This window comes from Lampris incognitus, chromosome 5 (assembly GCF_029633865.1).
Source record: "Lampris incognitus isolate fLamInc1 chromosome 5, fLamInc1.hap2, whole genome shotgun sequence".
NCBI classification, from domain to species: Eukaryota; Metazoa; Chordata; class Actinopteri; order Lampriformes; family Lampridae; genus Lampris; species Lampris incognitus.
The window spans coordinates 55,311,357-55,323,190 of NC_079215.1; the positions used below are offsets into that span (position 1 = coordinate 55,311,357).

At 48.1% G+C, this 11,834-nt stretch overlaps 1 protein-coding gene across 1 annotated transcript; it reads right to left on the bottom strand.

Annotated features, from left to right (window-relative positions):
• Positions 1-1,091: 1,091 nt before the first annotated feature.
• On the bottom strand, positions 1,092-10,935 carry scrn2 (secernin 2). Its single transcript, XM_056280719.1, has 9 exons — positions 10,770-10,935; positions 9,799-9,961; positions 8,867-9,048; positions 6,115-6,314; positions 4,529-4,744; positions 4,019-4,184; positions 3,443-3,623; positions 1,964-2,124; positions 1,092-1,471 (listed from the first exon to the last, which is right to left on the bottom strand). Exons 2-8 carry the CDS (start codon positions 9,958-9,960, stop codon positions 1,972-1,974), a joined length of 1,260 nt encoding a protein of 419 aa, XP_056136694.1. The 5' UTR covers position 9,961; positions 10,770-10,935; the 3' UTR covers positions 1,092-1,471; positions 1,964-1,971.
• Positions 10,936-11,834: the final 899 nt, after the last annotated feature.

An 11,834-nucleotide genomic window follows, 5' to 3' on the forward strand; every position in this document is an offset into this window, starting at 1 on the left:
GGAAGTGGGGGGGGGGGGGGGGCTCTGATGTCCTATCCAGGGACACCGCCATCGCCATTGGTTCAGATTTTTTTGCATGACACCTGTGTTCAAATTAAATCTCAGGGCGTACCACATTTCACCGACCACATCAACTCTGTGGACAACCGCATCAAGTTCACCAGGGAGGATGTGAAAATGACAGATTAGCCTTCTTAGACTGTGAAATTGCAATTGGTGATGGGGGACATTTTGATTGTTGATGTTTACCGTAAGTCAACACATACTGATCAGCACTTAAGGTTTGACTCTCATCGCCCACTGGAGCACAAACTCTATGACCATCTGTGTGAAGAGGGGACGGCCATCCCTGAACCGAGGAGGGGGGGCTAAGAGTACATCTGTCGCCATCTTACAGTGCTGTGATTGAAAACATTCCCAAATCCTGTGTGAATAGTACACATGGCCATTGTAATGGTGTCTTCGTGCTTGCTCAATAATCCAGGTAAAAAAATCAAAGAAGGTTGAATCAGTTCACCTGGATACAACGTTTACTTGACAGATGGCCCTGTGATGGACTGGCGGCCTGTCCAGGGTGTCTCCCCGGCTGCCGCCCAGTGACTGCTGAGATAGGCTCCAGCATCCCCGCGGCCCTGAGCAGGATAAGCGGTTTGGATAATGGATGGATGGATGGACGTTTCATCACTCATCTAAGTGACCTCTTCAGTCGGAAGAGGTCGGACGAACTGATTCAACGTTCTGTGATTCACGTTTTCGTTTCAAAACCATTGCTGACCTTCTTATATCATGGCAAGTATTAAAAAAACTGTCTGGCTGTCATTATATAAAATGCTTATTCAGAATTTATCATATTACTATGTTCAGTCAAGCCAAGTTATATAGTTAGCTCCCCAGTTTGCTCATACAAGGAATTTGTCCTGGTGTGATGCTCACATGGGGCATGACATGACCACCTGAAGCAGAATCGAATCCACGAGTATCTAGGTGTGATACAGATTTAGAGAAAATCAAGACAACCGCAAATATTAATGATACCAGACCTCGATATTGCTAAAAATTCACGACGCCTCAGATGGACAGTGTATGTGAATCTCTCTTTATTGACTCTTTCCCTACAAGTATAGCCATCAAATGGCAATCTCTTTAACTTGCAACAATGAAGTGCATGTTAAAAAAAATTTCAATACTTCACAGTATTTATTCAATATCATACAGCACTACATAGACACCTCTGTAGTCTACATTATTACACTCACTAATTAGTTGCAGTCATTGCTCCCTGGGATGATGCAGCCGAGTGATGCTCCAGTAAAATGGAAAGTTTAGACGTTTAGTCTGCGTTAGTGATGGAATGATGTCAGGGCCATGGCTTTGCATGAATGAGAGAAGCCAACCAAGGGAACACAAAATGCGAATGTCCCAGGGCCATCTCCTGCAGACGTGCATTACTACAAATCTCCAATAGAGGACACTGTAACAGAGGGCAAAAACACGTCACGTATTCTTACCTGGTTCTAGCTTAAAATATGAAACAAATCAAACTCACAAACACACATCCAGTCGTTAAATACCTATGCATTCAAAGAACAAGCCAGGAACCTACACGTATACACACTCTCTTGCACACGTGCACTTGCACACACACACACAGACACGCATGCACACATTTATATATATATATAACTTCTTTAAATGAGACACTCAACGGTAGGGAAAGTGCTCAACAAACAAGGAGCAAAGTAATCCAGTGATTCAATGAATTCTTTGATTGACAGTACAAGCCTGTTGCCTGTTTCATGCCATAAGCAATCATCAGCTGTCAATCATCAGTTGATAGCTGATGATTGCTTATGGCATGAAACAGGCAACAGGCTTGTACTGTCAATCAAAGAATTACTTGAACAGCTGGATTATATATATATATATATGCACACAGAATATATTAATAGCAGCAGTGTCTTACCTTCCTTCTCACTGATAGAACTTAATCTCTGTGTCCACACAGTCAAAGAACAAGTCCCCTAATTCCTCCCCTGGCAGCTCGCCACTGAGCATGGCGGAAATGTCATTCAGACACTGAGACTCCAGGTCTCTAAGAATTTCATAGACAGCTAAGCCCTGATCCTGAGATTGAGGAAGACAGAGAATGGAGTCAAAACAGCAATCAAACACACATGTCTATTGTGCCTAAAAATAGTTATTCATGTTTGTTATAACCTCCGTCGGTGGATTTCGCCACAGACACAGAGAAAACGACCGATTAAGAAATTTGGGTGATCACGGACGGAGAGTATCTGAAAGTTCAATTAGTGTGTTTTTTTTTCTCCTGTGACTGACAACCGACCTGCGACTGAACTGTCATTATAAGAACCAAATCTCCATGTTAAACAGTTTAAAACATGCAACCAGAAGTGGTAGGCAAGCCGTGAGATGCGAGTCCACCATGGCTTTATTGAATGCAGGTCATCTGGTTAAGAGACTGCAAGTTTTGATATAGCAAGTAAGATAAATGCCAATGCAAATATGAGTATAAATGTGAATGTAGATGCCACTTTGATTTGTATTATCGAGACCGCAACGTTCTCGGTTCGGTCGCACATCATGTAACCTACCAATGAGTATGTTGTATTAAACTGGATAGATATTCACCTCCGTCACGGCTGCTGCCATCTATGCGAGAGCTGCCGCCCTGGAACAATACCTTTAGTGTCTTTAGCGTGTTAACGTTAATTCTGCTGTCATAGAGCATTTTAATCGGCACTACGCATGAGCTCCTGCTACATCCTGTCCCATGCCAAGATCGTCAGTCTCGTAATTGTGATTTACTGTGTTAGCGCCGAGTCGACTGGTCAAATGCCTTATCCCGACTGTAAACGAATTATTAATTCGAATGAATTTAAGTTATTTTCACCCTGATGTAAATTTAGCTGATATGTACGCCACCAGAACTGGATTAGTGCAATCATTAAGCTAAGTCACTCAACGGTGCCCACCGGGGCATCCAGGTGGTGTGGCGGGCTATCGGGCTATTCTGTTGCCTACCAACACGGGGATCGGCGGTTTGAATCCCTGTGTTACCTACGGCTTAGTCGGGCGTCCCTACAGACAAAATTGGCCGTGTCTGCAGGTGGGAAGCCCGATGTGGGTATGTGTCCTGGTCGCTGCACTAGCGCCTCCTCTGGTTGGTCGGGCAGCCTGTTCCGGGGAGGGGGGAATAGTGTGATCCTCCCACGCGCTACGTCCCCCTGGCAAAACTCCTCACTTTCAAGTGCAAAGAAGCGGCTGGCGACTCCGCATGTATCGGCGGACGCATGTGGTAGTCGGCAGCCCTCCCCGGATCAGCAGAGGGGGGTGAAGCAGCGACCGGGACGGCTCAGAAGAGTGTGGTAATTGGCCGGATACAATTGGGGAGAAAAAAGGGGGGGGGGGAAACAGTGCCCACCAGTTTAGTCTCCATGTTGTTGAGTGCATTCTGGTGGGCCTTGTAGAGGTCATGCTGGCGGTCCACCTGGTTCTGGAAGCGTGGCTGCTTCCTGGCTGGGTCCTCTGCACCATACTGTGGGGACACCACCCTCAACACTGGGATCATGCACTCCGAGAAGACAAAAGGCTTGAATATAGACCTACACAGTGTATGTGTGTGTGTGTGTGCGTGTGTGGAGGGAGTGGGGGAAGAGAAAATGGGAAAAAGACAGTAAGGGGGGGGGGTGAAAAGTTAACCCTCAACCCAAAGTGGTGCCCTAAAGACGGAGAATGTAAGCAAGAGAGAAATAGCGTATCTGGGCCTCAGTGAAAGGCACTTACAAGTTGCCTGAATCAGACTGGTTCTGAAACCATGCCTTGGAGGGTACCAACACACAGCAACCAACCATGTGGGCCAATGCATTGCTGATTTGTCACACCATCTATATTGTCAAGTCACTGTAAATCATTAGGCGCACAAACTAAGAGAGCGCTCAAGACTGATGTTAATGCAGCATATCTATTACAGAGTTGAGGGAATGTCCAAGAGGCAAACCTGGAGGGGTCAGGGGTGGCAGTGAGGAAGTGGATGCAGGGCAGGCTAGGGTCTCTGGGTAAAATGGACACCATGCTGCCAGTGGTGCAGAATCCCCCAGAATCCATGCAGATTCCACTAGGCTTGTCCCTTAGGATCGACATCATCACCTCTGCTGTCACCGAACCTATGGGTGGAGAAGAAGAAATCGGAGGTGGCATTGGGGTGGGCGACTACTAGGCGTAAGCCACTTGTTGACATTACAACTAGGAAACAAACTTTGTCCTGAACTCCAGTTGAAGCCGGAGGCCGCTGTGGAGTCTTGGCCATCTCATCTTTGTGGTATTTTACACAGTTTGTCCTCATACAGACTATCCACATTCAATACAAAAATGCCATCTCCTAAATTCAATACTGCTCTGTTTTTTTCTGCTGGATTACCTCCCTCACCTAGGTCGTCCGTCGGGATGCCCCAAGATTAAACGGGATCCAAAGCATCGCACCGCCAGCCAGCCTCTCAAACACACTCACCGTCATGTTGCTGGAGTAGTTCAGTGCCTCCCTTGTAACGCAGCTTGGCCAGTTCCATCCTGGCTGGGGGGTTCTCAGGGCTGAACACCTGGGAAAAGTTGAAGTCTCCCTCCCCGTCCCACCAGCCCTGAGCCTGGGCCACACTCCGCAGCTCCGGGTGCTCCGCGGAGATCTCAGTGCCGATGGTCAGCTGGTTAGAGATGTTCTTGACCCCCGCTGGTTAGAAACAAATGGTTGTACAGTGACTGTGTGAAGACAATGTCAGGAGGTGAATTGCGCGAGATTTAAGTACGGCTAGGGGGTGCAGGGGTTAGCGCCCTGTGGGTCTTTTTACCATGTTCTGTTGCTCAGATATTGATTGAACAGCTGTGCCCATTCACAGCCACACGCCCACAAGCAAGAACCTGAAACGTTTTCTGCTGACTTATCGCTCAGATGAGCGGGTAAAAGCATCTAAATGATAGCATCAGCTACATGCGGGAAGAGGCTGCATGTCCATCCAGCTATTCTCATGTCAATTTTGAAGCTGCAGAAAAGCTTAATTAAAATGCTCGTATGTAAAAGAAAAAAATTAATGTCACAAAAGAAAGTTTTGGGGAAAACTGAAGTGTGCATAAAGATATTGCGCAATGAAGAGCACAGAAACTGTGTTTGGTGCATTTTAATTGTTTACTTTTAAAAAGTTACCATATTTTTTACTGTAAGCTGAGAATTTACATGCAAACAACATTCCTTTTGATACTTTTTTACCACTGGTGTAATAAAGACAATAGGCAATCCAAGAATATTTAAATCGTGAACAGTTATGTAATTGCTCATTGCTATAGTTACCATCGGTCAGGACTAGCGTTTCACATCTTCATCACAGCAGCCAAATGCAAAAGAATGAGGCAGGTAGTTGTGGGTTTGAAGAAGGGAAGTTGTTGTGACTAACAAGCACAAATGACAGACCATGCTCCTGAAGACCAACAGATATAGATTCAGTAGCCAAAACTCAGGGCCAACCATGTGTTTTATTCAGCGGTGGATAACGTGCTGGCACAGGAGCACTGGTCTCTCGGTTTCGTCTTGAATGAATTTTCCAGGATTTAAAGTCCTGAGGTAGAAGCACAGCTTACAGTGTGACGGGTGTCAATAAGTAACACAAAAGCAACAATCTTCAGGGTCAAAGCTTTAACACTTGGATGAAAACATGGCTGCTGTGCAGTAGATATAAACAGTTTAACTCGCAGAAATCCAAATGGATATAGGTCCCTGAACACGAATCCAAACTTCATTAACCCAAGCAGGTAATTCCTACAGAGCATTTCTTTTCTGTACCTTGCCCCCCAGTCGGAGGAGGTTATTCACCCTGCTCACTCATGCAGGGCTGAAAATGTGATATCAACTTTGGAGGGGACAATTACATAAAATTTTCTCAAGCGCAATTCCTGAGGGGGACACCAAAAGTAGTGCTGTACATCAGGGGTGAAATATTGGGGGGGGATATATCATATTTTTTCCAGGATGGAGAGGTCGTGCCCCCCCCCATCCTCCCCGGGATTTCTGCCTATGCACTCATGCTGTTACCCCACCAACCTCCTCACCTGTGACTTTCTGAGCCACCCACAGCCGGCCGGCCGTCTCCAGGACCCAGGCCTCATTACGGTCGACCAGTAGGAAGGTGTTGTGGTAGCTGAACGGCTCGGGGTCCTCCTTACAGGGGCCACCCTGGCCATGTTGCTCCAGGAGGCCCGTGATCACCGTCAGCGCCCCCCACGCACTGTCCCCACGCTCAAGGCCCAAGCTGCCCACCAAAAAAGATAAATTAATGAATAAATAGATAAGAAATCAAAACCTCTGTTCCACATGTAGATATTGTATCTATTTCACCACAGTAAACCTGTCATAATACCTCTACTAACCATACCACTGTGTTGACATTATCTAATACTTACACTAATTTTATATGCATACAAATGGGAAGTCTCTATGTATGTATTATTCTTTTAAAATGTGTTCCAAGTGTACCAGTGAGCAACCCACCAAAGTCAGGTTCCTGATAAGTGAAAACCTGCTCCAATAGTAAAACCAATTCTGGTGTTGAAAAGCCATTTTATATTAGTTTAAACAGGAAGTATTACTTTTAAGAAAAGAAAATGACATATTGCAATGTTTTGCATCATCTCAGTTTGCAACTTGACCCAGGCACATTTTTATTCCTCATTTAAACTTTCCTTAAAACTTAAACAGCGGCTGAGTTTGTGTTTGTGAGGAAATCCACAGCCTGTTGTTTCAAGTAAAATGTGATTTTGCCTCTGGTGATTTATCTCATCTCATCATCAGCTGCTTCTCCGGGGTCGGGTCGCGGTGGCAGCAAGCTAAGCAGGGCACTCCAGATGTTCCTCTCCCCAGCAACGCCCTCCAGCTCCTCCTGGGGGATCCCAAGGTGTTCCCAGGCCAGACTGGACATGTAGCCCCTCCAGCGAGTTCTGGGTCTACCCCGGGGTCTCCTCCCAGTTGGCCGTGCCCAGAAAACCTCCAAAGGAAGGCGCCAAGGAGGCGTCCTAATCAGATGCCCGAACCACCTAAACTGGGTCCTTTTGACGTGAAGGAGCGGCGGCTCTACTCCGAGCTCCCTCCGGATATCCGAGCTCCTCACCCTATCTCTAAAGCTGAGCCCAGACACCCTACGTAGGAAACTCATTTCAGCCGCTTGTATCCGCGATCTCACCCTTTCAGTCACTACCTAAAGCTCATGACCATAGGTGAGGGTTGGAACGAAGATTGACTAGCTCAGCTCCCTCTTCACCACAATGGTCCAGTACAACGTCCGCATTACTGCTGATGCTGCACCAATCCGCCTGTCAATCTCCTGCTCCATCCAATCCGATGGTGATGTAGTGATAGTTTACCTTGGCTCCATTTCGTGGCACTTTGGTAATTTGGCAATTCGTTCTCTGTATTTAACCCATCCTTTACTGGGAGCAGTGCGCAGCTGCAGCACCCGGGGACCAACTCCAATTCTTTCTTTTTTCCCATTGACTTGGTTAGGGCCACAGGCAGGAGTATTGACCCTAGGATCATGTCTTTGATGAAAAGATACGGACTTAACTTGAACAATATTTATCACATCTGTCATGTCACGCTTATAATTCACAGAGAAGCCTGTGTTCAAAGGCTGAAGATAAACTCCAATCTACTTCTATTACTTTCGGCTGCTCTCGTTAGGGGTCGCCACAGCAAATGATCCGTTTCCATCTCTTCCTGTCCTCTGCATCTTCCTGTCCTCCTGCCACCTGCATGTCCTCCCTCACCACATCCATAAACCTCCTCTTTGGCCTTCCTCTTTTCCTCTTCCCCGGCAGCTCCATATTCAGCATCCTTCTCCCAGTATACCCAGCATCTCTTCTCCTAAACCATCTCAATCTTGCCTCTCTTGTTTTGTCTTCAAACCGTCCAACCTGAGTTGTCCCTCTAATATACTCATTCCTAATCCTGTCCTTCTTCATCACTCCCAATGAAAATCTTAACTTCTTCAACTCTGCCACCTCCAGCTCCACCTCCTATCTTTTTGTCAGTGCCACTGTCTCCAAACCATACAACATAGCTGGTGTCACAACCATCTTGTAAACCTTCCCTTTAACTCTTGCTGGTACCCTTCTGTTGTAAATCACTCATGACACTCTTCTCCACCCACTCCACCCTGCCTGCACTCTCTTCTTCACCTCTCTTCTGCACTCCCCGTTACTTTGGACAGTTGACCCCAAGTATTTAAACTCATATGCCTTCATCACCTCCACTCCTTGCATCCTCACCATTCCACTGTCCTCCCTCTCATTCACACATAGGTATTCCGTCGTGCTCCTACTGACTTTCATACCTCTTCTCTCCAGTGCATACCTCCACCTCTCCTCAACCTGCACCCTACTCTCACTACAGATCACAGTCATCCGCAAACACCGTAGTCCACGGAGACTCCTGCCTGAATCTCGTTCGTCAACCTGTCCATCACCATCGCAAACAGGAAAGGGCTCAGAGCCGATCTTTGGTGTAATCCCCCCTCCACATTGAACCCATCAGTCATCCAACCGCACACCTCACCACTGTCACACTTCCCTCATACCTTGCACCACTCCTACATACTTCTCTGCAACTCCAGACTTCCTCATACAATAAAAGTGAACACTCCAGTCTAACATCCAAGACCTAGATTGTTGTTCAGTTAAATCACAGAAAATGTTTCCTTCTACCAGTTCCTTCAATGCATTCTTAGAAATATTGCACAATGTTGCATTATAATGCACCTTACACCAGGATTGTTCAGGGCCTGTGAAAGGACGTGTGTGTGCTGCTCACCGAACTAGATCCATGCCCAGCAGAGCTTCTCCAGGGTGAACGGGCTCGCGGGTCCAGACCGCCTCATTCCCAATGCACACGCCATGCTCATTGGCTCCCATCTCAGCCCCCCACAGCCAGGCAGGCCTGCTGAGGACCACAGCATGGGTGTGCTCTACCTGGGGGATCTGAATGTATGTGCACTGCAGAGAGAGAGAGAGAGAGAGAGAGAGAAGGGGGGGTAACTTCATAATCCAGTGCACAAGAGCACAAGCATGTTTTTTTCCAACGCATGGACACCAAGGAGGTACCCAGTGCAACCCAAGTCCTAACCAGGGACCTTTGGGGTTGACATATGGTATATGATATATCACATGTATCAAGGGAGTAATAATTTTTAAATCTTAATGTCTATCAATTTTTATTGATATTCAACTATCGAGTTATTATTTTCATCATTGTCTTTACTATCCATTGTTATCATTTAACACAATGGGGAATTTAGATAATAAAACATTGGTAATTGTTGATAACTTAACCTAAGTGATTAAGGGCCTCACTTGTTTGATGGGAGGGGGGGGGGCTTATTTAAGCAACACATTCTAGGGTGTTTCCAGTTTCGCCGGTAAATGTCCTTACCCACACTGAGCAGATCAGCTACAGCAGTTGGGAGATAAGTGCCTTGCTCATGGCAGTCAAAACAGTAGTTGCTGAGGGAGAGCATCAATCTGATTATTGCCCCCCCCCCAACATTTTCCATAGAATGAGGTATTGGCCAGGGGTTATTATGAATAATTTTGAGTGACGGCAACACAACACAAATAACACATTACTACCAAATAAATGGGCATGGGTTATTTGACTGGCCGGGGTTTTCGTGCATATTGTGAAGTGGTGGGTGAATAAGTCCCAACAGTGGCGTGTGGCGTGGGAGGCTTTTATCCCCAGATTACCTCCACCGTGGACCCTGGTGGGTGAGAGGCCGCGGGGCAGTGGACCACCTCCTGCACCTCGTCCCGTGGACGGTCAGAGTTCTTCCCAAAGATCACATGGTCATCTTGAGAGCCAGGGGGCAACGATACAAAACAGTCACATGACAAGGGAGGCTCTCCCATCCTAGACAAGAGAAATAGGTAAACAAACAAACAAACAAAGGGGGGGGGGGGTTTGGCAGGGCACCGGTGAAAAGGCCGTAACACACAGCCTGGCTCGAGACGCTTTATAAACATTTTATAAATGAGCGTCCGATGAGTCATTAACGAGATCGCGTGAACTCTGTAAACAATTCATTTCATTATGTCGCCGTCTCGCAAGCAAAACAGCAAATCGTCCCTGACGCACGCGCAACTGTTGACGGTGCGCGAGCTTTCCACAAACAGCGCAGGTGCGCCAGCAGGAGAACGCGCAGCCAATGAATGAATGAGTGAGCGGACGGACGGATGGATGGAAGTGAGAAGAGGTGTTCTTCACCGGTCCCGCAGCCATCTTCCTGGGGTGGGGGTGGGGGATTAGGAGGCAGTGCTGTGCAGCAGCACCTCACCGGGTCTAATCTGCACAAATCCCGGCGGCACCTTTGCTGCCCCGCTACGTCACTTTGTCAGCGCCGCCGCTTTAAATCCGGGGTAAATATAACTGACGACTACTGCGACCGCTAGTCAAGACGCACCCAGAGAGCGCAGTTTTCATCACTATGTTGTTGTTGTTGTTGTTGTTGTTGTTTTCTTAATAAATGCCATGACAAGGCCTCGACATACCCACCCGGGCTGTCATTTTGTCTCGCGGGTGAACGGCAGCTACCGACACGGATGTGTCGCGTTGGTGGGTGTGGGTGGGGGTGTGTGGGTGGGTGTGTGCGCTGACGGGCTGAGCGTAGGGCTGCCGTGTCTACCGCTATAGGTGGCGAAGCGGGCGGACAAAACGTTACCTTTCCAGCGGGCCGCGGCGGACAGCGTTCAGCTCCAAACGGCAGGCAGGCGGCGGCGGCGGCGAGCCCGAGTCACGTGACTGGGGATCCAAAGGTCTCTACTTAAAGGTCTCTCGCGCTCTCTCTCGCGCTCTCTCTCTCTCTCTCGCGCTCTCTCTCCCCGTCTGCACAAAGCCAACGCAGGGGTCCGCACACACGAGCACGCAGAACCTGCACGGTTTACCCGGATGACATGTGGCCAGTATGAGCCGATACGCGCGTTCACGGGCAACCGGGTCCGGGAACCGGGTCTGGGTTCCTGGGTTGCTGCTGGTGAACCGCGAGCAATAACGCTCGCACGCACGTTGACGTTACTTTGACGAAAGCCGGTCGATCTTGTCTGGGGTCAGTTATCCCATGATGCCGTGCCGGGTTTTCTAATAGACCAACATCCAGTAAACTTTGACCGGACGCATCCTGTAAAAAAAAGGGGGGTAGGGCCGGGGAAGTTCTTTACTTCATCCTGCGCCCTTTCCCAACATGGACACTTATTATGACTTGTGTTGTTACAGAGTCACTGTTATTTCCATTCGTTTCTGTATCCCTGCCTATATATTTTATTTTGTTATTTTAACGTGTTCGAAATAAAACCATTCATTCATTCATTCATTCATTCAATCCTGTTTCTGTTTTATCACAGGCACAGATTTCTGTCCCACGCCCCGTATTTTCCTCTAGGTTTCAAGAAGAGGCGTGAAGTCCCCCCCCTTTTTCCCCTCCCCAATTACCCCACTCTTCCCAGCCGTCCCGCTCGCTGCTCCACCCCCTCTGCCGACCCGGGGAGGGCTGCAGACTACTACCTGCCTCCTCCGATACATGTCGCCAGCCGCTTCTTTTCACCTGACAATGAGGCGTTTCACCTGGGGGACGCAGCGCGTGGGAGGATGACAGAGGAGGTGCTAGCGCAGCGACCAGGACACATACCCACATCCGGCTTCCCACCGGCAGACACGGCCAATTGTGTCCGTAGGGACGCCCGACCAAGCCGGAGATAACGCGGGGATTCGAACCGGCGATCCCCGTGTT